We start from the raw sequence: 26,793 nt of genomic DNA, 5'->3' as shown, positions 1-26,793 counted from the left end.
AAAGTGACAGTGGCTGCTGACTCCTGCAGCCTGGAAGTTCTGTCTACTGAGGCTCGGGATGAGGTAACAGTCCTTCCCCATCTCCCTTCGCAGGTGCAAGGCTGGGGACAGAGTTTATGAGACCCAATCCATGCTCTGGATTATCCACCTGGCAAGGAGGGCGAGATTCACTCAGAGCATGGCTGAGTGCCACTCACTGTGAGACAAGAAAGGCTTGGCACTGTGGAGGGGAGTCGGTACAGCTAGTTCTTACCTCGGGGTTCTGTAAGTTAAAAACCGTCGTTTAGGAATATCTAAGTGACATTGAAAAACTGACTTCAACCAAAAACAACATAACATTTATATAAATATTATCACATAAGTATGGTGAACATTCCCCTGGTTGTTAAGATGGGTACATCAGGCCAGGCGTGGTGGCACACGCCTTTAATCCCAACATTCGGGAGGCAGAAGCAAGGGGATCTCTGAGTTCGAGGCCAGCCTGGTCTATAGAGTGATTTCCAGGACAGCCAGAGCTACACAGAGAAACCTGTCTCAAATAACAAAAACAAAACAAAATAAAAAGATGGGCATATCAAATTCAGCCTTTCAATCCGGCTGTGATTAGTTTAGAAATCTGCTTCTTCACTTCCTGCCCAGCAGAATTCTTTTCAACCACAGACTGGAAAACATAGTCTTGATCAGGTCAATCACACGTGGAAGATTAAAAAGTGAAAGACCCTAGCCCTTCAGGCTTACACCCCCAAACCTCAGGAAGAGAGAAACTTCAAGCACCAGGAAATGAGAAACTAAAAAATCTAGTTCCAAGGGCAACCTGACTCAACCACTACTCAATCACCCCTGCCACAATGTAACAATGTAAAAAGATTTCTGTTAAGAGATGTGCTCAACTGTGACTGGGATAATTGCAAGTGTTCCAGGAAGGACCACTGTGACCTTTGTGTAAACTCCACTCCCACCCTGATACCCCCCTTGAGGTTTCAGGAAAAATGTGCATGTGGATGTGACTGTACCCACTCTGTGATCATCCTGTGATCAGGCCATGAAATTGTATGGGAATTGTAATCTTGTGGGTTTTGTGGGTTTTTCCTTTAAAAGCACCTATGTGACTACAGTAAGATGCGACTCTTGCTCTTAGGAGCAGAGTTTGCCCTTCTGTACAGAAGCTTCAATAAAATCCTCATGCTGTTGCATCAACTGGACTGGGTTCTTGGGGCTTCCACTTGAGACCCTAAACTTTGGGGTCCAACAAAAGATGTACAGTTTTCAAATATATTCTGCCTGACTATAAAAGACAGATACACTCACTACACCAATCCAGACAAAAGCAGATGTAAAAATTAAATTCCCCCCAACACTTCCACTCAGAGACGAAGCCGCACCTGAACTTGACAGTTGCACTGTCTTATGAATAACCAACAGGTGTCATCAAGCACCCATGATGATGTTTCTATAAAGTGTCACAGATACTGACTTCTATATGAGACCATAAAAAAATCTGCATGTAATTCCATGGATGAGAGGAGCTGTAAACCAAAATGGTTGCATCTGAATGCTGCCCAACTGCTAAACTATATCAGAATGAAGTAAAAGAAGAAAATCTGGGCCAATGGGCTGGAGAAATGGCTCAGCAGTTAAGAACACTAGCTGCTCTTCCAAAGAACCCGGGTTTGATTCCCAGCACACACAGGGCAGCTCACAACTGTCTGTAACTCCACTTCCAGGGGATCTGATGCCCTCTTCTGGCCTCCATGGGAACTGCATGCATGTGGTGCACAGACATACAGCAAGCAAAAGAGCCATACACATACAATTAAATAAACTTAAAAAGAAATCTGACTGGGCACACTTGCCTAATTATTTGAAATACCACATAGAACACTGGTATATAAAGAGTCACAGATTTTTAGTCACTGTCTAATTATTATACTGGACAACTGGGCTTCACACTTGAGAAAGCTGATGGAGGATGGGTGGGAGCTGAAGTTTCCCAGCATTTTCCCTCTTTAAAAAAAAAAAAAAAAACTTTAATCTTTTAATCTAAAAATTAGATTTATTTATCTATTTAATGTGTATACATGGAAAAATATATTTATTTATTTACTTATTTAACAGGTATGTATACATGGGTTCATGTGTATAGAGGTAACTCTCTGCTTCTCCATGTGGGTCCTGGAGCTTGAACTCAGGTTGTGAGTCTAGGCAGCAAGCATGTTTACCCATGGAGCCATCTGTTCTTAATGCTTACTTAGTATAGTATCAAATTTTAATGGTGCTTCCAAGGCCAAAATAAATAGCTAACAAATGTGCTGTTGACATACTTAGGTGCAAACAGGTCAGTGAGTGTGTATGTCCTGACAACTTAGCAGCCACTTAAAGAGTAGTGTCCACAGACGAAAGAATGGCCCCAATCACTACAGGTGTGTGCATCTGATGGGCAGGTGTAGAGCTCCAAACTTCCAATCGTATTGAATATTCCCACCCTCATTTCCTGCTCCAGATCGGTTTAGTGGACACTTGCTCATTACTACACCAGCTGCTGAAAAACTAACTTCCCAAAGCTCCGACAGCATCAGAATGAAGTCCAGTCTACAGACAGTGGGAATGTCCCTGGACTGGAGGCTGCAGCGGAGTCCAAGGGAAGTCAAGTCCCAGCGTGGCCCCTGTGAGTTTGCTGGGGCATCTATGCTGGCTGGGGCAGTCTGGCAGCCTTACACTACTGCTTATTACCTGTGTGAAAGTCTGATGCTGCTGATGTACAGATCCTGGTTCTAATTCCAGACTGCAGAGATCCAAAGTGGATGTGCAGAGATTCTAAGCTATCTGGGGAAAAGGAACCACCACTGCTGGGCAAGTGGGCCCCCTCAAGCCTTCAGATTCTAATTTACTCCTTGCTATGGGATGTTCTGTATGGCAAATGTGTTGCTAATTAGTCAATAAATAAAACACTGATTGGCCATTGGCTAGGCAGGAAGTGTAGGCGGGACAAGGAGGAGAATAAAGCTGGGAAGTGGAAGGCTGAGTCAGAGAGACACTGCCAGCCGCCACGATGATAAACAGCATGTGAAGATGCCGGTAAGCCACGAGCCACGTGGCAAGGTATAGATTAATGGAAATGGATTAATTTAAGCTATAAGAACAGTTAGCAAGAAGCTTGCCACGGCCATACAGTTTGAAAGCAACATAAGTCTCTGTGTTTACTTGGTTGGGTCTGAGGCTGTGGGACTGGCAGGTAAGAGAGATTTGTCCTGACTGTGGGCCAGGCAGAAAAACTCAAGCTACAAATGGCGTCCAACGTGGTGGCAAGAGTTTCCATCTAAAACCTGAGAAAAGATTCTAAAATGGAGCTAAAAACAGTTCCTAACTGTCTCTCTCAAATGAGCTGCAGCTGCCAGTTTGAGCTACTATGGCAGGTTCCTGGCGTGTGCGCTCAACCTGCAGTATGGCAGGAATGAGGCCTCTGCAAGTGGCACATTAAGCTGCATGGTGGATTTAGACTTTGCTCGTACAAAACAAAAAAAAGAGGTTTCTGGACTACAAGCTGCTTGGATAAAAGCATAGACCCATGACAGCTCCCAGAGCTGGTGGTAAACTTAGCCATGTTGGGAAGCTGAGGTGGGCGGAGCCAGCAGCCACAGCTGCTGCAGTTTAAAGCAACAGATTCACAATAAGACAGATTCAGATGTAATAGTTTACAATGTGTGTAAAATATACGTAGGCTTGAAAGAGACAAAAAAGGAGATATATAGAGTTATAGAAACAAATATATAGTTTTAAAAAATAAAGTCTTTAAAGAGACAGTAAAATTAATATAGAAAATAAGCCACGTAAAGATGAATATTACACAGAGAATCTGGATTGTGTTGTCTTTGGGATTCTTAACTGCTGAGAGATATTTGATTGTAAAGGAAGCTGAGTTAAACCAATATGTATATTTTAAAGATACCTTGACTTCAAAGTTTGGATATAAGGATATGTTGCTTTGGAAAAGAGTCTCTTTTGTTCCCACAGAAAGCCAAAGGCTATGGATTTGTTCCAGATTAAGATACATCAGGTTTGACCAGCCAAGACCCCCTGAAAGGTCTCCGATGACACCATGGCCCAGATGATCCAACATCCAGAATGGTTTCAAGGCGACTGGCTCAGATGATACACCCTCATGGACTATTCCATAATTCTAAAATGTTCTTTGTGTCCCCATAAGATACAGCGCCCCCCTCCAGCAGGAAGTAGTAAGAGAAGCTACGTCCAAATTCCCAAATTATATGTAATTTTACTTTGTTAAGGTTAAAATCTTCCTTTTTGAAAAAAAAAGGGGGAAGTGCTATGGGATGTTCTGTATGGCAAATGTGTTGCTAATTAGTCAATAAATAAAACACTGATTGGCCATTGGCTAGGCAGGAAGTGTAGGCGGGACAAGGAGGAGAATAAAGCTGGGAAGTGGAAGGCTGAGTCAGAGAGACACTGCCAGCCACCATGATGAGAAACAGCATGTGAAGATGCTGGTAAGCCACGAGCCATGTGGCAAGGTATAGATTAATGGAAATGGATTAATTTAAGCTATAAGAACAGTTAGCAAGAAGCCTGCCACGGCCATACAGTTTGAAAGCAACATAAGTCTCTGTGTTTACTTGGTTGGGTCTGAGGCTGTGGGACTGGCAGGTAAGAGAGATTTGTCCTGACTGTGGGCCAGGCAGAAAAACTCAAGCTACAACTCCTACTCGTCAAATGCTGGTATGACATTAATCCCTCAATATACTTCACAATAAATAATCCTGTAATTGAGCACCTAATCCATGGTGGCTAAAAATTAATTGTAAGATGAGTAAGAAACCTGCATCTTAAGCAATTTTATTAGAAGGGAGGAAGAAACAGTCATGGAGTCCCTTGCCTTCCCCAGTAAGCCATCACAGGAACCTGGACAAGACCCTGGGGCCAGCAGAATTATTCCTTTCTCCCCTGAAGATCGATGTTTCCCTCTCTGGAATTTATCAATGTGTTACCTTACAGGGCAATGAGGATTAAGCCTGAGGTGGAATTAAGGTTGCTAATAAATGGCATCTAAAATTGGGAGATTATCCTGGATTATCGGAGTGGGCCCAATGTGAGACAAGGATCCCTGAAGACAGAGGAGGCGGGCCAGGAGGGCACAGACCAACTGTGAACAAAGTCAAGGAGGTTGTAGCTTGCTAAAAAAGCCCCCAGGGAGGGAAAGAGACTCTTCCCAAGAGTCCTCGCGATGCTCTCAGCCCAGACCCCTAGGGAAGCACTTTCCATCCCACGGGGATGTAAGATAATTCTTGGTGCTGTTGTGGAGCCAATACATTTATGCAACTTACTAGAGCAGCAACAGAAAACTCAGAACTTATATTAGTAATAACAATAAGCATAACAGCAAATACAAATATTTCCGGTTAATCACACAATTGTAAGCTGGATCTAGTAGCTTCCAAAAGGTGTTTCCAGAAATCATGCTTCTGTACAGATGATATGATAACGCCGTATAAACTGAGGCACCAGGCCAGGTCAGAGAATTGTACTGAGGTATAGTTTAGATATAATCATGCTTTGCTTTGACTGTACTGTTTAGTAACAATTATAAATAGGATAAAAATATGTTATGCTCTGGTGTGAATTTTACATGAAAGCATTTTCACACTATATGGGATAATGTAAAGAGGACACTTCCCTATGTAAACTATTCAATTATTTCTTGGATTCTTCCTATCTGGGATGTCGGTATGATGATGGGACAAAGGAAGCCTCTTCATCCGTACATGTATGTGTGCGGTTGCACATGTACACAAGTTCATATGCATGTGGAGACCTGACGGTGATTTGGGATGTCTTTCCTTGATGATCCCTTTCCACTTATTTTTTAATACAAGGTCTGTCACTGAACCCGAAGTCCCAGTAAGTTATATGGATCTGCCTCACCTGAGCCCCCAGTCTTCAACCAAAGCCAAAACAAAACATCTTAAACGTTGTGTATGGGCATGGGTATGTGCACAGTTCAACTGCCCTCGGAGGCCAGAAGTGCTGGGTCCTTGGGAGCTGGAGTCACATGTGAGGTACCTGACATGCCTGTCGGGATCTGATCTTGAGCTCTCTGCAAGAGCTGAGTCACGTCTCTAGCCCCTCGCCCCCACCATTTTATGCAGGTTATTGGATCTGATCTCAGGTCCTGTGCCGACCCACAGGCACTTTGCCAATGGAAGCATTGCCAGAGCCTACCTCTATATACTGAACAATTACAGACAGCAAGACGAGGGCCTACTGTCAGAGTATGCTACGCATACTTCTGTAAACTGACAATATTTACCCCAAGCTCAAACACAACCTGTCCTCACCTGTTGTCAAAGGCAAGTGCGTGATGCTGTTTAGACAGGTCAGGGTGAACCACGTGGAGGACAGTGTAGCCCCAGAAAACAGGAGGAGAAGAATTAGTTTCAGCATACCCCGGATAAAATCTGCAAACCTGAACAGAAACAATATTTCATTAATCCCAGCTAGACTTTTCAGTATTATTTAAATTAGCAACATACTTTGTTTAAGCAACTATTACTTGATTTTTCCCTGCTTAGTTCTCAATGCCAGTTATAAATATTTATTTACTTCTTTCCTTGTGTCTAGGATGTTACTTAATAATAACTTATTTTCCTCCTACAAACTATAAAACAATCTGTTTGGAGCCTACAGTTCACAGAATAGAGTTTGAATTTTTAAATTGACTTTTATACTTTCTAAACATCCTATAATGAATACACATTAGCCCAGTTTTACTTGACATTGATGTGCAAAGATGGCTCTTCCAGAACTCACACTCAAAGAATGCACACAAATGCCTCCATAGAGTCTGTGGTCCATGTGACCTGGCCCTGCTCTCCCCCCCCATCTCTCCATCTCCACCCCCACCCCCGTTTCTGGTTGGATACTGTTTTCTGTTCTCATCCATGCTAAGGCTGGTTCCCACAGCAGGGGTTAGCTTTAGTACTTGCTTGTAGCTGCCTTTCTGCTGGTAATACTAACACCCAGACCCTCACACACTCACTCCCGCTCACTCCTCCACTTATCCAGGTCTTGTTCAACATGGCCCTCCATGCTGAAGGAGGGCAAGTCCTCCCCACGGTGGCCCTGCATTCTGTTTTATATCCCCATAACAACTTTCCATGTTGGAAACTGTTTGGTTTTTGCATTTGTTTATTTCATGTCTTCTTACTAAACTTTCTAAGAGCAAGAATACAGCCTAAGCTGTGGCAACATATGGCTGTAATCCTAGCGCCCAGGAAGCCAATTATTTCTATTATAGAAATGTTCCCAGTAAGACATTAACCATGTTCTTTCCCTCTGCATTCAAAACTGAGTGTAGTGTGTCTACTTTATGCAGCTGTCCTTTGTAACACTTCAATATTATCTTTTATTTTTTGCATTTATTTGCTATGATGCGGGTGCTCACGTTTGTTAGACTAAGTGACTCTATGATGTGAGAGCTGCCGCCACCTACTGGTGGGAAGAATGGGCTGGTCTGTTAGTGACAGGGTTGCTTGCTTCACAGAAGAAATTTCTATGTACTCTGGAAAGATCCTGCAGCCTAATAAAAATGTCCCCTAAGAAGATGTGTCCCCAAGGAGATGCCAGATGCTTAGTCTGAATCCTGAGTTCACTGATTATTATTATTTATTAGAGAAAAACTGTGTATGATTCTTGTCAGAATTATCAGGGTAATGTGTTTCACAATCAGTCAAGAGATTTCCTGGCCTAAACCTTTACCTTTTAGATTTTATTCTTCTATGTTTCTCTAACATTAAAAAAAGAAAAAAAAAACAAATAAAGTGACCTGGAAGTTATAAATTCAATTTATTCCTGCATCACCTTAGAAACACTATGTAAAAACTGAAAGGTCCACATATATTATCCTGTGTCAATTATGTTCAATAAGGGTTTAGATACTGAGGGGATTTATATATCTTCGTGATCTCCTCAAATAGATAATTAGATTCTCTTCTTCCTGGTGAGGTGATTGGCTGGTCTTGGTGTGATGCAATGGCTTGGAGGGCGAACACCACTCTTCCTTTAGACACACCAATGTCACCGGAAGGAGGGACATATTCTAAGACTCCTGTTTTTAGAATAAATAAGAACCCTCTTTCTTTTCTAACCCAGTCTAAGAATGTGTTGTCATAATGGATGGGATGAGAGAGAGTCTGAGGAAACTGGAGACCTTTACAGACATTTCCATCCAAGTCGGACACCCACAGACACACTTGCTAACTGGGGTTTGCCTTTCTATGAGCCCAGAGATGCTCTGATATGTGGCTCCTTCTTGCTAACTACTCTTTACCTTTTCATTATTTTTAAAAATTATATCCCTTTTGGGGGGCCCATTTGAAGATGTTGCCCTCAAATAAACAAAGAGAAGGAGTTTAATTATACTGGAAATACATTTCTGGTCTTCAGAAACCATTTTGGGAGGGACTGCTCCCAAGCAGGCTTTTTGTGGATGGAATGCTTTCTGCCACATGAACATCCGTAGCCCAAACAAATGGCTGTTTCTGGCCTTTTCTTCTGCTCTTTCCTCAATCATGTTTATACTGGGGAACCCACTTCTCTTCTGACTTTTCCCCCCGACCACTTACAAGTTTGATACGAAATAGTCTCACCTTGCCATAGCTATTCCAACAACACAGCCTCCAACTATAGACCAAAATCCAATCCAGCCAGCATCTACCTGTTAACAAAGAAGCAGACACGTTAATACAGGTGTGGCATGTTGCAACTGAGGAGAAATTAAATGAAATCCTCTATAGTCAATATTAACTGCATCAAGGGCAACAAATCTAGGAAATATTATTTAAGAAAATGGATAAAACAAAAGGAGTCATGTATAACTAATGAATACAAATGTATCTACATAATTATATCCTCCATTAATTTTTATTGGAAGTTTAAATCAACAAAATAAATACCATTGAATATTTTCGGGCATGTGCTATACACTAGCATCGTCTAGTACTGCCTAGGACTAAGAACTCAATAAGAAGGGAGAGAAAACAGTCCCTGACCTCAAGAAGTTTAAATCCAATCATCATACATAAAATTCCTAGACAATAATTTGTTGCTAAGACATCTGGCCATATCTAAGACCGTATCATAGAGCCTACCTGGAGGAAGGAGGTTACTGGGGACATGTCCCTAGGGACTGTATCTTGTCCTGGGCCCCTCTCCACGAGAAGGTCAAGTGCTCTGCTCCCCGCCATGATTCCGCCTCTCTCAGCCCCACAGAAATGAGCCAAGCCAACACAGACCAGAACCTCTAAAACCACAAGTCACAGTAACACCTTCCTCCTGTTACACTGTTCTGCCAATATCCTTCACTTAGAAGTCTGACGAACACAAGTAGACAGAAAAAGCAAAAGCAAAGCCAAACTCAGAAAATGTTTCTATTCCTGCTACTGACGAGCTCAGTGACCCTGGTCGATTATGTCTCTTACCTACAAAATCATGAAGGAGACCATCTGTGTCCAGGACTTACTCGGTGGGAGCACACAGCAAGTGCTCACTAAGCATTAATGGCTACTCCCTTCTCAGGGTGCCTCTCCTGTCTTAGTCCTTCCCTACTTCAAGTCACATTCCTCAGGGCACCTGACATCACCTACATTTCCACTGCATTTGCATGTATGCTTGCATGACAGAAGAGGACATCAAATTGAAGAAGACATTATTATAGATGGTTGGGAGCCACCATGTGGTTGCTGGGAATTTGAACTCAGGACCTCTGGAAGAGCAGCCAGTGCTCTTAACAGCTGAGCCATCTCTCCAGCCTGAGGAGAGGCCTTTCAACGATGAAGTCATGAGAGATCTGCCATTATGAAAATGGGATTAGCTTTCTTTATAAAAGTAGAAGGGGTCAGCTGGGCAGTGGTGGCGCACGCTTTTAATCTCAGCATTCAGGAGGCAGAGGCAGGTCACAGGACAGCTGTGGCAGTGTGTGTTCTTGCACATTCGAGTGCATGTGTGTGCATCTGTGTATGGGCAAGCATGCACATATGCAAGTCAGAGGACAGTTTGTGGGAGTGTGTCTGTGTTCGTGCACTCTCGAGTGCATGTGTGTGCATCTGTGTATGTGAACACATACACACATGCAGGTCAGAGGACAGTTTGTGGGAGTGTGTCTGTGTTCGTGCACTCTCGAGTGCATGTGTGTGCATATGAAGTCATTTTGCTGACCATGGTCATGTTTGAAAAAGAGAAGATGTTCTAATTCTGAGACAAGAGAGAAAGTACTTAGAATAGCAATATATCAGGTAATAGGTTCATAATTTACGTTATCAAGTATGAAACGAGGATAAATGATGAAGTTAACACACTAAGACTTTTTTCTCTTCTGTTTATCAGTATTAACAGCAGCCCAAGAAATGTGAAATTCATGGCTGATATCAGAGATTGAGTTTTCAACTGTCCCATAGGAATCCTGTTTTTTCAACAATGATTTAGGCAATATTTTACCTAATTCTTGAAGCTAAAACCAAAAACATATCACAATTATTTATACATTAAATGAATTAAAATGCCTACCGTATATACAGGCACAAATACTCACTTGGCTGACATGCACTGGTGTTAAAATTAAGTCCAGAACTCCAGACCAGCCGGCAAACACACCGAGCGGTATCGCATATGCTAACGCAATCATCAAAAACCTCAAATTGCTGCAAAAGAAAACATTATTACAAATTTAAAATGCAGAATTTAAACTATTTATGAAACACTTAAGTCATTTTGAAACTGGAACACAGAATTGAATTAGGAAATATGTGTCCATTTTTAAATAAACTCAAGATTCTCTAACCTGTTAATCTTTTATAAGAACCCAGCCCTAAACAGGATGGCTTTTATCACACCCCTGTGCTCAAGGCTCATTGGTAGAAAGACTGTAGGAGCCCGAGTTGGTGGATGATGCCAGGGAAATGCCTTTTTCCAGACACAACAGGGCAGAGACACATGGGAACTCAGAGTCCGTGCCAGCATGCACAGGGTCTAACCAGACAAAACCAGAGCCTGGGGAAGGGGAGTAGTCACAAAGTCCCATCCCTCACCAAGAAGCTATTAGTAAATGTTATCTGCTGGAAGAGAGGGAAAATCAGTTTTCTTTAATGGAGTGACAACACAGTATCAGTCACACTCCAGGGCAAGCCCCATGCGCAGAAACAGTCGGCCAACACAAAACGGGCCCCATGGTTTTGTTTTGGTTTGTACTTTCTTTTGTTTGGGTTTGGCTTTTTTAAAGGAGAGAATATGAATCTGGGTGGGTAAGAATGGGGGCAAGAATCTGAGGTAAGGCCGGGCAGTGGTGCTGCACACCTTTAGTCCCAGCCCTTGGGAGGCAGAGGCAGGTGGATCTCTGTGAGTTGGAGGCCAGCCTGGTCTACAGAGTGAGTTCCAGGACAGCCAGGACTGTTTCACAGAGAAACTCTGTCTCAAAAAAAAAAAAAAAAGAATCTGAGGTAAGTTGGAAGGGAAAGAATATGATCCACATATAGTATGAAAATTACAAAAAAAAAAACAACAAGAAATCACACCAAAAGTATCCATTTTACTTATGTTTCTTAAAATTTCCAGTGTTTGCTGTGTTATATTTTATATTTTATGTGGTATGTCGTATTTAGGAAGCTTTGAGTTTGGGAGGCTTGGGTTACATAGTGAGTTCCAGAACAGCCTGGGTTATAGACCCCATCTTAAAACATCCAACCAAAACAAAACAAAACAAAATCCATACAGCAACTAGGAATAAACCAGGAAGGCCAGAGAGAGAGACAGAGACAGAGAGAAAGAGAGAGAGACACAGAGAGAGAGACAGAGACAGAAACAGAAAGAGAGAATCTTAAACCTAATTAAGAGAGCAGAAACAATCTAGTAGATGGACAGTCTATGCTATCAGCCTACACTGATCTGTAAATTAAATGAAATCACAACTAAAATCATACTTGTATTTTTTCTAGAAATATGAAAAATAAGATCCCTTAAAAAGTTAGGTCATGCCGGGTGGTGGTGGCGGCGGCGGCGGCGGCGGCGGCGGCGCACACCTTTAATTCCAGCACTCGGGAGGCAGAGGCAGGAGGATCTCTGTGAGTTCGAGGCCAGCCTGAGCTACAGAGCGAGAGCCAGGACAGGCTCCAAAACTACACAGAGAAACCCTGTCTCGGAAAAAAAAAAAAAAAAAAAAAAAACTTGCTTTAAAAAAAAATTAGGTCATACTTAAAACAGATTAGCAGGGAAGCCCTTGTCCACTTGGCTAAGGCAGTGACAATGTGGCATCGGCTCATGACACAGAAACTCTACACAGTGAAACAGCTGCCCGCCAGTGCCGAGGGTGTTTGCAGACGCTGTTCATCAGATGAGGAAAGATGCCCTCCTACCAGCTGTCAACAGCATTGACTAAGGTGGACTAAAAACCTGGATGTGAAATGGAAAACCAAACAACTACTGAAAAGAATTCACGACGGGCTGGAGAGACGACTCAGAGGTTAAGAGCACAGGCTGCTTCCAGAGGACCTGAGTTCAATTCCCAGCACCCACATGGTGGCTCACAGCCATCTGTAGTGAAATCTGATGCCCTCTTCTGGAGTGCAGGTGTGACAGAGCACTCATATACATAAAATAAATAAATAAATCTTAAAAAAAAAAAGATTCATGAGGCAATAGGAATGTAAACACTTGGAGCTGGAGAGATGGCTCAGTGGCTGCTATTCCAGAGGACCTGGGTTTAATTCCCAGCATCCACATGGCAGCTCACAACTGTCTGTAATTTCAGTTCCAGAGAATCTGACACCTCACACAGACATACCTGCGGGTAAAACACCAATGCACATAAAATGAAAATATGAATAAATCATTGAAGAAATTTAAATAAAATTTAAATAAAAGAAAATATAAATCTTGACTTGTCAGTAAATTATTGTTAGGCCCTTTTGAGGTATAATGATATTACATTTATCATAAAAAAATTCTTAAACAGTCAGGGGCTGAGGCAGATGGAGCTAGAATTTGAGGGAAGCTTGGGTAACATAGTGAGACCCTATCTCAGTTTTTTTAAGGTCTGTATATTTTAACATATATTACATATACTGAAGCATTTCTGGATGAAGTTAACTGTCCCTTGATGGAGTGAGTGGGGTAGAGAGAAAACAAGGTGGTTATGCACCAGTAACTACAGTATTGATTTCTTGGAGGTGGCAGGGGGTTCTATTATTCTGCTTTGTACATATTATAAGGTTCTATTACCGAAAACTTATAATGTAGTTCCTTTGGTGCAGTGGTTGCCTAGCACACATGATTCCCAGCCCCACATAAACTGGGCATTGGGGCACATCTGTAATCCCCGCACTCAGGAAATGGAGATACTAAATAGGTGGAGGCAGGAGGGTCAGAAGTTCAAGGTCAACCCTGACTACAGAGCGAATTTGAGGCCATCCTGATCAAAATGACACCCTGTCTCAAAACAAAACAAAACAAAACAAAAAAATCAGTCAAACAGAATGATGCATACAAACTGAACACAGATCTACGTGAAAAGCTATACACATTTTACAAAAGTAAAGAGGTAAAGAAACTCATAGAAATGCACTTGAGAAACAGGAGGGGGATGAGGAGTAGGGAATATAAAAAGACAACGAAAATAAAATAAAGGTGTTGATGTGCTCTGAAGGAACAGGATCAACTATAAAATGCAAAGCCAAATAAATAAATAAATAAAATGCAAAGCCAGCAGCCATCACCACGTATGACACTGACGTAGAAAAGGGGCAAAGAGTCACGTTAGGCCACACAGGCAAAAGTGTATTAAAACAAGTGAACAGCACGGTGAAAACCCTGGAGCAGAACTGCTGAAGGGTTTGCTGTATCCAGATAATGAAATTACTGTTTACGGAGCCAGCTCTTTAAATTAAAACATCTTAAAAATCAAATAAGAAACAAGATTTCTCAAGTTCTTTGAAAAACCAGAGAAAATTATCCTGTAGGCTTGAGGTATGGGAAAAGACAGGCCCACAGAATCCCCCAGAGAGCCAAGAAGTACAGCAGTCCCCAACCACGACACAGAGTGCAGGCTTTGGTGGGGTCTTTTCATGAGGAAGAGGACCACACTCCACTCCACAGCAGACACAGAGCGGCCTTGACTGGGGACATCCCCGTCAGAGGAACAAAGTTACTCTTCTTTCCTGTCAGGACAACTTGTCTGTAACTCAGCATAAGGCCCTCCAATGCTTTGCATTTCTCCAGAATGGCTGGCCACTAGTTTTGCCCACCAACATAACTTCTGCTGTTGGTGTTGCAGTGAGAAAAATTTAGACAAACAGCATTGGAAAGAACCGTTACTTTAGACTATCACCTTGCAAATGGGTGCCACAGACCCAAATCAACAGTTTTTGTTACATTTATTTAATCACTGTGTGCATGAGAGACAGAGAGGGGCCAAGGTGGGGGTCAACTTTCACGAGTCTGTTCTGTCCTTCCACCAGGTGGATCCTGGAGATGGAACTCTGGGTGTTGGGCTTTACCTACTGCCCCGTGATGCTTTTCTTAATCTATTATATGGAAAGTAATAATATACATGGTGCTATAGGGAAGTGGATTTTCAAAACCTTCTTACTGTACCTTTGAGCAAGAAACTTTATTTTATTTGGTAAGTTTCACAAAGTACATAGCATTATCACATGTAAAAACAAAGTATTTCCTACCTTCTATACTTCATCTCACTTTGTCTAAAAAATGGTGCTCAGCCCATTAAATTAGTTGGCCTGGGATCCATGGGAAATGGGGCTAGTACAAGTGAACTTTTAATTTCTTCCTTTTAACTAGTTTAAGCCTAAACTTTAAACCACAAGAAATGCAAAGTACCTTTCCACTGAACTTTATATTTATTCGCTAATTTATGTGCAGTGTTAGAAATGCAACCCAGGGCCTGCCCTCGCTAGGCAGCACTCTACAAACTGTGAAACGACCCTGTCCTTAAGGCTTATTTTTTTGAAGAACTACATCTCACTTTAACACCCACAACACACGAGACATTACTGGGGCACACTGGCCACTGATCTGCCTGGTGTCAATGAACTGATTCTGTCTTAATTTTCTTCTACACACTGATCGACCACTGTAATTCCCTCACTTGAAGAAGACATACTGCAAATATCACCAGTGGCAATATGCTGCAGCAGAATCCAATGTCTGCTGTGGGAAGACGCAGGCCGCTTAAGTGGATCGTGCTAAGAGATACTTTCAGCAAACCTGCAGTGAATTCTGTCAGACATTAGTGTTCAACAATCCAAATGGAATCAAGAGGCCGGAGGTGGTGGTGCGCGCCTTTAATCCCAGCACTCCAGAGGCAGAGACAAGTGAATTTCTGCATGTTTAAGGCTAGCCTGGTCTACACAACAAGTTCCAGGCCACTCAGGGCTATGGAATAGGACACTGTCTTATAAACAAACAAAAAGAAGAAAATTAGTTACTGGAAATTAGAATTAAAAATATCCAAACAATACCCTAAACAGTTGTTGATAGATCTGAAGTTAGGACTTGGGTTAGCTATAAAACATGTTGGGTTCTTGCCCAGAAAGAAAAGCAATTATAGATGACGAGATGGGAAGACTGTTATTTCAGCTATGGAATTTTTTTTTGAATTATAAGGAAAAAACTAAAGACTGACTGTATTCTAAAGAAGTGGCAGATCATCAACTCTGACCCTGATAAAACCTGTCCTTTAACATCAAGGACCTGTACAGTCAAGGTGTGAGAAAACAATGACTTATTCTTTATTTTAGATGAAAAATAAACTGTGGGAAATACTGCTCAATGAGTACTTTTCAATGATAAATTTGATGGAATCTAAATATATGTCAACTGCTTCTAATAAAAATACTGAGTTCAAATGGAGATGTGTTCAAAGGTGAAAACACAGTAGATACTTAAAAAAGTAACAGTAAAATATTCTATTACTAATTTTAATATTGACTACATGTTAAGATGTTTTAGATATATAAGGTTGAATAAAATACGCTACCGAAATTAATTTTAATTATTCCCTCCTAATATTTCCTCGTGAGATACTAAAACTTTATGATGGTGTACGTGGCCTGGGTATTAATACAGAGGATACAATGATATAGTTCTTTACTGGACGGAATTTGCGATGGGGAAAGAAGGGACAGAGAGGTTAAAAGAAAGAACCAGAGCTGGGCGGTGGTGGCGCACGCCTTTAATCCCAGCACTCAGAGGCAGAGGCAGGTGGATCTCTGTGAGTTCGAGGCCAGCCTGGTCTACAGAGCTAGTCCAGGACAGGCTCCAAAGCTACAGAGAAACCCTGTCTTGAAAAAAAAAAAAAAAAAAGAACGAACCAACCAGAGACCTAAGGAATTCACAACAATTCCTGACAGCTAACTAGGAAAGGAAACTCAGAAGGTGACATCACACGTCCCAACAACAAGCCACAACCCACAGTGACATTTGATGTTTGGAGTCAAGCTTAAGTTCTAGGGCATTAGAGCCTCTGAGGGCAGAGTCTAACTGTATCTAACTTAAACCAATAAGATGAAGTGATACATGGCATTTCCCACGCTATGAGCCGAATGGGGTACACTGAGATGGTTCTAGATGATGTGGAAAGGATATCATTTTATTACTTTGTATTGACGAATGCCTATGCAATGTGTGTTAACATACAATAACAAACATATTCTATAGTTTCACAGATTATGTGGCCTAAGTTTTTATAACAGAAATTAAGAGATCTGATCTTTAAAATATTGAATAATAGTCTACATGGAACATGGATGAAACAAAATTTCATAACATTTTGGTGTGTGGTGAATTTTCAAGGTATATTTCTGATAGAAAATTAATTAGTATTTTAATTAATATTAACATGAATTGTTACAATCTGATTAATGCTAAAAATTACCACCTCAAATTATACTTAAACATTAAAAATTCGGGGCAGAGAGATGGCTTAGAGGGTAGAGCACTTGCCAAGCAAGGCTAATGACCCAAGTTCGATCCCTGGGACCCACGTAAAGGTGGAACAGAGAAATGACTTCATAAAGTTGTCCTCTGACCTCCACGTGCATGCTGTGGCACATGTGTGTCATCCCCACACCCATCACACATACACACACACACACACACACACACACACACACACACACACACACAGACATATAGACACAAACACACAGAGACACATACACACAGACATAGACACACATAGAGACACAGACAGACATAGACACACAAGAAACAAACACACACATACATACACAGGCACACACACAGGCACACACACAGACACACACACACACTGACAGCAGCCGCAGCCACAGTCTGCTCACCTTAGTAACCTACAAAAGCTGCGCCGGTAACTCAGCCTCTGGCTCGCCGCAGCAACACTGGGAGGAAGTGGGGGCCGGGGTGGGAAGTAAGCGAGGGTGGCAGAGAATATTAGGCAGGCAACTCCAAACTCTGAAAGACAAGTAAGAGTGAAGTGTTAACCAGTGATACACAAAGTCAGTACTTATTTCTTTAATATCTAGCTCCACAAAGACCAAAATCTGGTGCCCAGAGCAGAGACTGGGTATGTGCAGCCCTAAATTCCACAGGCCACCAACAGGGGGCGTGCTATGAACAAAGATGCACAGTGGTGACCGGTACACACCAGCAATCCAAAGGCTGAGAGATGAGCAATGCTACTCTCCAGGAAAGCCCACCCAAACCCTGAAGGAGAGATTCTGAAGCGGTCTAAGACATTCTAGGAAGCATGGTACTCAGAAAGAAGGAAGACGGGAGGAGACTGGGAAGGACAGGATTCTGTTTGATGGAGGGCAGGACTTCTGATGCCCAGATAAGACAGACAATTCAATGCACACACTGAGCAGCAAAGTGAAACAAGACAAGGAAGCACCGAAAAGTAAGGAACCAAGAGACCGAGAATGTAAACGCAATGCCCCTGTTCTCCCCGGTCCCTGCTTTCAGTTTGATTCTCTCTAGGCCAATCCCGAAATGTGAATCTTGTCACATAACTCTTGGGGATGAACTTCGGAGTGTGGTCTTGGCCCATGGAGGGGCCTTCCCTAGAAGTCTCCATGGCCTGGCTTCCCCTCTGGTTTAATGGACCCTCACTAGATCTGAACTACTCTATACTTTCAGCTGTTTGGCGGCACCAGGTTCTCTCCCTCCACTGGGGATTTTCTCCATGGTTCTCTCTTCATCTTCCCTTGCCCACTGGGTTTTGCTGCCTCCTTCTTTCCCCCAGGTTCCAGGCTAGATGCTACATCTCTAAGGAGCTCCACTGCATGCCCACAATCTGAGGCAGGCATGCCACTGCTGCCTCGTGGCTTCAGAGCCCCCAACACGACACCACCACTCTGTTCTGTGACTGTTTACCTCCCTCTAAGCACTGCTGAGCAGGAGCCATGGTAACCCCAGCGCCTGGCCCTTCAGGGTCCCCTGCATGAAACACCCTCACCCGTTTGAACATTTGGTGGATATCTATGAAATTCTGAATTTTGTTCATCACTATGTTCTTGGTAAAGCTTTCCTTAACCCCTCAACTTCTCTCTAAACCCAGGCAAGTCTGGTTCTTCCACCTCGTACGTCCCCATTTGTACTACAAAGGTCTCAACACTGACCTCACCAATCCCCAGTGCTGAGCACAATGCTTAGACACAGCAAAGATGTAAGACCCAAGGAGCGAGAAACAGGTGTATGGAGGACGACATCAAAGAGCTATAGGAGCAGAGTCGAAGGCTTGGCTAGAACTAACGAGGAACTGACAAGGGAATGGCTGTAAGAGAACATTCAGAAAGGTCAGTACCTCTGACGAACAGACTAACATACACAGAGCAATGAAGAGAAGAATAAACTACAGGTGATGGAGATTAATTAGGTGAGAACGTGGCCACTACTGGGGAAACTGCAAGGGAGAAACAGCTGAATGCTACCAACAGACGTGTGACACTGAGTTTTGTATACAGATGCCACATCTAGAGAAGGCTCTGGGAAACGTGTTATAGAGTGCTTTACTGTAAATGGATTAAAAGCGTAAAATTAACAAAGAATTTTCCATGTAGCAAGAGCACGTTACATTTAACAACTTCCTAGGAAGGGTTGTTTCAAAGCAGTACCTCCATATAAGACAATAAAAGTACATTCTGAGTGTGTGTATCTATCAGTCCTAAGGGGACCCTGTGATACGATCTGGCACACCAGAACTGGGGAGCAGAGATTAGAACAGAAACCAAAGTAAACCAGTTAGACAAAGATCTCCATGGTACCTGCATATAGTACAGTCTCGATGCGGTCTTTGATATGAGCCCGGCTACTCTCTGCAGCAAGAAGGGGTGATGTCCCATTGGGAGCCGGAACAACAAGGGGCCCAACCAGAAATGCGCATGCTCCACCAAGGTAACTCAGCATCGACGCAATTGCTGTGGCAGTGGCTCGTTCATCTGCAGAGAACCATGTTGTGGAGAGAAACGGGGCTGCATTCATGACAGTTGGACCTGCCAGTCCGTTTAATATTTGTCCTCCATGGATTAATCTGGAATTAGGAAAGTTACAAGGCTGGAAGACATTTGAAGCAAGCTTTTCCTAAATCAAAAGGATATTACTAAGCAAACAGCAGTTTAATTACAGCAATAAAATTATACATGTCAAAAACAATGGCATTCTGAGAAGGTGAGCTGAACTGCTTTCGAATGGCATGATGACTCTCTGGGAGGAAGACTAAGTATGGTTAGTTACCACTTACTCACTTCACAAATATTAAACTAGGAACTTGCTAGAACCTTGGTGTGGTGGTTCTAGCATTGAATAGGAATGGCTCCCATAGGTTCACAGATTCGAATGCTTGTTGACCAAGGAGTAGCACTATTAGGAAGTGTGGCCTTGTTGGAGGAAGTGTGTCACTGGATGTGGGCTCTGGGGTTTCAAATGCTCAAGCCAAGCCCAGTGTCTCCCTCTGCCTGCTGCTGCCGATCCAGATGCAGAACTCTCAGCTCCTCTCCAGCACCATATCCGCCTGCATGCCACCACGCCTCCCACCCTGATGACAACAGACTAAATCTCTGAACTGTAAGCATGCCCCAATTAAATGTGTTCCTTTATAAGAGTTGCCATGGTCATGGTGTCTCTTCACAGAAATAGAACACTGACTAAAACACTTGGTTCATTTACCCCATTATTGTTCAAATTTGCTGAAAGGGGAGAGCCTAGGCTTGGAAGAAACTTGCCAAGGTGCTAACAAAGCAAGTCAAAAATTAGATAAAAAATGCATTGTTTTTTCCTAGTAGACTGCCACTCATTAATAGTCCCTAGAAATGATACAGTTGAGATCAATATTTCATACCCACTCTATGCCAAGATTTGAATGATATCCATATACAAAATAATCATCAAGGCTCTTCTAGTGTCAGACAGAAACCGCTCTGGCCTAGGTGGAGACCCAACATTCCCGTTGGGCTGGTTCAGTCACTTTGCCTAGAGCCCGAGGACAGTGAACTCACCTTAAGCCATTCTAAAGAGAGGGCGGATCATCCCTTCTTTGATGAGCTACTGTACTTTTCCTCCCTAGAACTCATGCCCCAGTGTATTAGATTAGGAGACTGCAGCCATGTAGGTGGTAAGTCTGTCTGCTTTTCCGAATTTTCAAAAAGTGTGGCTTTTTTGGTTCTTTCATCCTATCTCTTCTCTAAGCAGCCCCTCCCCAGCACCTGTGCCTCCCTACTCTTTTCCTAAAGCCTCTCTCCCCGCCATGTGGCTCCTTGTCCACCCTGTGTCTGACCTCCATGCCAGTAGAGATGGCAGTGATTTTCCTCCTCTTTTCCATCTGCCTCCTCCAAGCAGCTGCTGAAGCTTGACTTTTAAGCACTAATAAAACTGTTTCCATTTCAGTCCATACTTAAATTCTTTTATTAATGAGACTAGGAACCCCAAAGCGGGACCCTGATTTCCCCTGTATCACTATCTGGATCCCATGAGCAAACAGATGTCTGAATGGCCCCGAGCACTGAGACTCCACTTCCGCACAGTGAGAAGGCAGGTTTAGACTCCTGTGCGTTTCCTGGGAACCTGTGAGGCTGAGGTCCTGGAACAACCTTCGGCTAAGGAGACCTTTCTAAGGTGTGGGTGTGTTGAGGACTGCACCCAGGACCTCGGCCCCACAGTTCTAACATCCTCCTGACTTCAGGTGTCAGGGTGAGTGAAGGGGAGCCTCGCTGACCTCAGCTGTTCTGGTCACTTTTCCTCATCCGCTACCTAGCACTCTTACCTCTTACTGGCCAAACCCTCGTCCCCTCCGTGTCCTGCTCTCAATAGCCACTCATATTGAAAACGGCATGTGCTCACGGAAGTCTAGGCAGGAAAGGCAGGCAGGGCAGGGCAGTGCCTCCTGCCTCAGGGCATGGAGGGGGGCACACGATGCCAACGGACGAATGGATGGACAGACAGATGGATGGGACAGACTCTGCCAGGTGACCTTCTCCAATCTGAGATTTCAGCAAGTGCATTTTCAATTCTTTCTTTCTTTTTACTTTCTGGCAACTGGCATCTTAAGTCATTCAAAAAAACATTTCCCAAATGCAGAAAGAAATATTAAACAGGCACACAGAGGAGGCAGGGTTGCTAAGCAGGAGCTAAGAAGTGAATATGCAAGCCAGGTCTGCTCTTCTCTCCATGAATGTTAGGTAGATTATTTGCAGGGAAAATAGCTCTAAATGCCATCAATATTCCTAGGTTCAAAAATGAAAACAAATGAAGATCTCTTGTGGAAAGGAAATAATTTTCTAGGTAAAGAAGTGAATTCAAAATGTTTATGTGACCAAATAGTTCCTGTAAAGGCAGCAGATCCCAAGATACCTACAGCAGTTCTTTCATGTGAGATCTTTTTCACTGCAGACCTGTTTAAGTTTAATCGGCATGCTGTTTAAAATCCTCCAAGTCAGCAGGGTGGTGGCGGCACATGTCTTTAATCCTAGCACCTGGGAGGCAGAGGCAGGCAGATTTCTGAGTTCAAGGCCAGTCTAGTCTACAAATCGAGTTCCAGAACAGCCAGGGCTACACAAAGAAACCCCGCCTTAAAAACAACAACAAAACCCCCAAACAATAAAATCCTCAAGTCATCCAAATGCACACATGGGATCAATACCGTTTAAGTTTTTAGAAACTTCAATTTAGCAATACAAAAAAGCAAAGGCAGGGCCGGGAAGACGGCTCAGTAAGTTAAGGTGCTTACTACCAAGCCTGACACCAGAGTTCGATCCTTGGGAACCGTGAAGTGAAAAGAGATGATGGACTCCCACAGGCTGGCCTCTGACCTCTATAACCATGCCATGACACACATGTACTGTCCCCACCACACTCTCTATACTAAGAAAAAGAAAGGTCATTAGCAAACATTCTGGAGTTAATGCTGTTACAGAAGCTGTTGAGAGTGTAAAGGTCAGTCTGACATCCCTGTCACAGCACAGTGGCTGGGGGCAGGGCGGAAGCTACAGGCCAATAAGCCAGGTGGCACCACGGGAGTGGCCAGGAGCTGCCCTGGGCTGTTCACGGGGTATGACACTTCCTCATTTGAAACCCCACACCGGATGGGGGTCATCCATCGGGCCTGCGCAGGTCTGTCAGGGGCAGCTGTGTGGCCTCTTTCCTCCCAGCCTCCTCACACGGCTTCCCTCAGTGTTCTCTGTCCCCAACCTCAACTCCTTTTGCTTCCTCTCTCCCACAAATCTTTTCTTTTCTCCCACCTGTACAAGCCTCACTTACCCCACCACTGTGAGCCAGGTGGGAAATGGAGGAGACCTCACTTCTTAACTATGGGCTACAGTTGGGCTTCCCATAGCAAGCAGTAAGGAGAGTAAGAGAGGCCCCTCTTGTACCCACAAACCTGGGATGCAGGGACAGGAATGGGTATCTCCATGGCTTGTTAGCAAGGCCCTGGCCGGGAGAGGTCTGCCAAGTCCTGCACCTGCTCCAGGCGCCTCTGGCCTTCAATTACTGCCCTGTACACAGAGGGACAAGCCCTGAGGGACACACAGGGTGGAACTCATGCACTTCTGCACTCCTTTTCATATTTAATGTTATTTGTTTTTTCAAAGACATGCCAATGGTGCAAGTTTAGACCAAGAGCTACACTGTGTTTTCTAAGTACTTGATGTTTCTGCTTGTGTTGAATGATATTCTGCAATCTTATTCTTTTGTTTTCTGGCATCACAGGACAAATACCTACGATTCCTAAATGGTATCTATGCAGAGTAATGTGTCTCATCATTTCAATTTTTGTAGCTAAAAGCGATTTCAGACCTACCTCCTTGAGAAGTTAATAACACATTTAAAATTAATATTTATGTTGGGTGGTGGTGGCGCATCCCTTTAATCCCAGCACTCAGGAGGCAGAGGCAGGCAGATCTCTATGAGTTCCAAGATGGCCAGGACTACACAGAGAAACCCTGTCTCAAAAAGAAAAATACCATTTGTAATTTGAAAACTTCCCTTTCTCTGGAAAGCATTGGGTGGAGTCTCGGTCACATAACTAACAGCTAAGGCAGGACTAGAAAGCACAATCGGAAGTGACGTCATCACCCAAAGACCCCTCCGCTCTCCACGGCATCATCTGCAGGTTCTCCATTTACAATGGGGCAGTAGAAATCAGCGGCTGCCGCGATGCCCCGAGGCAGGCAGAGTGAAGGGACACAGTGCCCGGGACATTTTCATCCCGAGCACAGCCCTACTTTACCAGCCCCTAGGGTATGACTATACTGCTGATGCCAGAGACTGGCTTTTTTCAAACATAGCAGATACTTCCTTGGGGTAAGCCAGTGTTCTTTACTTAAGGTCTATTTTTAAATATGAAGTATTTTAGAATTCATAAAAAATTACTTACTTCTTAGACTTAATATGCTAACAATTCAGAAACATCTCCCAATTCCTAACCTCCCATCAACATAAACTCACGGGATATTGAATATAGGAGAAGTGCTAGAAACAGTCTGCCTTCTTTGTAGCCCAAGAACAGTTCAGAGTTAACTCTAGGAAAAAGGAAGTTAGGCAAGGCGAGACAGAGACCCTGGGAAAGTCCCAAGCTTTGGACACTTCATTAGAGCTTTTTTTTTTTTTTCTATTTCAGGATTTTTTTTTATTCATTTTACATACCAACCATAGATCCCCTTCTCATCCCTCCTCCCGTTCCCCCCCCCCAGCCTCCCCTCTCTGCTCTCCCCACCACTTTCTCCTCCACAGGGGTAAGTAAGGCCTCCCATGGGGAGTCAGTAAAGCCTGGCATATTCAACTGAGGAAGGGCCAAGCCTCTCCCTGCTGCATCAAGGCTGAGCAAGGTGTCCCACCATAGGTAATGGGTTCCAAAAAGGCCGCTCATGCACCAGGGATAGATCCTGATCCCACTGCCAGGGGCCCCTCACACAGACCCAGCTACACTGTCTCTCATATGCAGAGGGTCTAGTCCGGTCCCATGCAGGTTCCACAGCTGTCGGTCTGAAGTTTAGAGCTTCTATTTTTAAATGAAAACTTAGTGTACTTTCAAATCTTTAAACAATTTGGCCAATTACGACTGAATTACAAACACCCCAAGCACCCACACTGCTCAAGGCAGCTGCAGCCATCACTGAAGAGAATACAAAGCCTCAGCCCTGAAGAGGCTGTTAATAGTAACTTCTCAAATACTAGTCAGAGAAAGGACCAGGAAACAGCGCAAAGCACACTGGGTTAGACATGAGAAGATTCAGCCTCTGGGCTCCCTTGACTTCCTTAACTATATAATCTTTGCTCAATCACTCGTTCTCCTGTTTCAATTTCTCCAAAGACACCTTATTACTCTAACAGGCTGTTTCACAAGGCCAAATACAACAATCTTTCAGCAAGATACAGAAGGAAAATGGATTTAGTCCTGGCCTGAGAGATGCCTACCTCCCCTCACGTTGCCTCATACCCTTTTTCTTGTCACATAACTTTTATTTCATCCTCTTAACTGAAAGTGTATGTATTCATAGCAGAAAAATTCAGAAAAAAATGCACAAAGAAGAAAAGCTTCACCCATAAAGTCCATACATCAGTTTGGATGGCCGTTATTACTATTTTGATTTTTCAGTCATTTTTTTCTTTCAGTTTTTTCCTGGTTGACAATTAGGCAAGGCAATCAGATAGTATACTGAATATACAAGTTTTATGTAGTAAATTATTTTGACTTTTAGTTCCTCATGAGCATTTTCTCATTTCATTATTTCTATTATCATAATCATTAATGGTTTATGGTATCTTATGGTAGATAACAAAAACGTTTACCTAATGTTAGTTATTAAGTTTTCACTAACACACTGTTTAATATTAATACTGTTGGTGGTACTCATCATATGTAAATATCAGCCATTATCCAAATTTCCTCTCTGGGGCCAGTAAGGCAAAGCATAGGAACCATGTGAGGTCTACAAAACACCCTCCACAGTGTTTCACTGAAGAGTCTGTAGTAATTTACATTTCCGTCAATGAAAGTGTCTCCTCAAACTGCCTTGCACACTAACATTACACACACATTCTTACCTCTTATATTAGTTTTCTACTGCTGTTACCATTAATTACCTCCACTTTATTAGTATTGTATGCCTCTGAAAATCTGAAGCTTAACTTGGGTCTCAGGGGTAACCAAGGAGTGGCAAGACTGTGCTTTGGGGGAAGAATCCCTTTTCCCCCTTCTCCAGCTTACAGCAGGCCCCTGAATTCCCTGGCTTTGGCCCCCACTGCTCTCTTCAAAGCCAGCAACTGTGGTTTGGGACCTCCCTGCCCTCCTCCCTGAGCCTTGTGATCACACAGGCCCTACTTGAACAACCCAGGGTACTCTCCCCATTCTCAGGTCAGCAGGTCAGCAAACTGTATTAGACACTCTTTGTTAAAAAAACAAAACAAAACAAAACCTGATCTAGCCCACTTACGAAGCAAAGAGGGCCACTCGGTTCAGCGTTTGGGGGGCTGACTGCCCAATGTCATCTTTCAGGCTCTGTACTGAGTGCTGATGTGTGGCTGCATCATCCCATGCAAGCAGCAATGATGGGAACGGGCATGGGAGAACAGGCAATAATCTTAACCCATGAGGCAGCGAAGACAGGAAGGCCCGGTCTTAGGCCTTCTATAAGAACACTCTTAGATTACAATCCAAGGGTCATGGATGACTAACATATGCCCCAAACAAACTAAGGACCTGCTACGATGCCCTGTCTCCTTAAAACATCGTATTATACAGGGTTACGTAAGACAATCTGCATGCACGTATACAATGTACTTAGAGCACCCCCATGATCCGCTCCCCTCCTCTACCCCCTCCCCCGTTTCACTGGTCCCCTTTGCTCTCTAGACACTTACTTCCGCTCCCACGTCATCTGTACACATACAGCTTTATGTCTCTATAGCGACTAGGACCCACAAATGAGGGAAAACATATGGCATGTGTCTTTCTGAGACTGACTTAATTAACTTAATATAGTTATATCCATTTTCCTGCAAACAACTTCACTCCATTATTCTTTATGTCTAAAAAAATCAGACTATGTATGTAAACCACATTTTTGGTCCATTCTTCAGCTGAAAGACACCTGGGTGTATCCATAACTCAGCTCTTGTGAATGGGGCTGTGGCAAACACGGATGTGCCTGTATCTCTACCAGGAGTCAACTCTGAGTCCTTCGGGTAAACACTGACAGGTGATATAGCTAGGTCACGTGGTAGTTCTATTTTCAGTTTTCTGAG

General features: G+C 43.3%; 1 protein-coding gene across 1 annotated transcript in view; it reads right to left on the bottom strand.

The window, feature by feature from the left end:
• Slc49a4 (solute carrier family 49 member 4) overlaps nt 1-26,793 on the bottom strand; it is a 78,096-nt gene that overhangs the window by 21,636 nt on the left and 29,667 nt on the right. The window contains exons 3-7 of the mRNA XM_059277375.1: nt 19,320-19,585; nt 17,379-17,508; nt 10,601-10,709; nt 8,661-8,728; nt 6,351-6,478 (exon numbers count right to left, since the gene is read on the bottom strand). Of these exons, the coding sequence (XP_059133358.1) occupies nt 6,351-6,478; nt 8,661-8,728; nt 10,601-10,709; nt 17,379-17,508; nt 19,320-19,585 (701 nt within the window). The remainder of the gene's footprint in view (nt 1-6,350; nt 6,479-8,660; nt 8,729-10,600; nt 10,710-17,378; nt 17,509-19,319; nt 19,586-26,793) is intronic.

The sequence above is a fragment of the Peromyscus eremicus genome, chromosome 12 (assembly GCF_949786415.1).
Source record: "Peromyscus eremicus chromosome 12, PerEre_H2_v1, whole genome shotgun sequence".
In the NCBI taxonomy this organism is placed as follows: Eukaryota; Metazoa; Chordata; class Mammalia; order Rodentia; family Cricetidae; genus Peromyscus; species Peromyscus eremicus.
The sequence above is the reverse complement of the archived record's forward strand: the minus strand, read 5'-3'. Positions and strand labels throughout refer to the sequence as shown.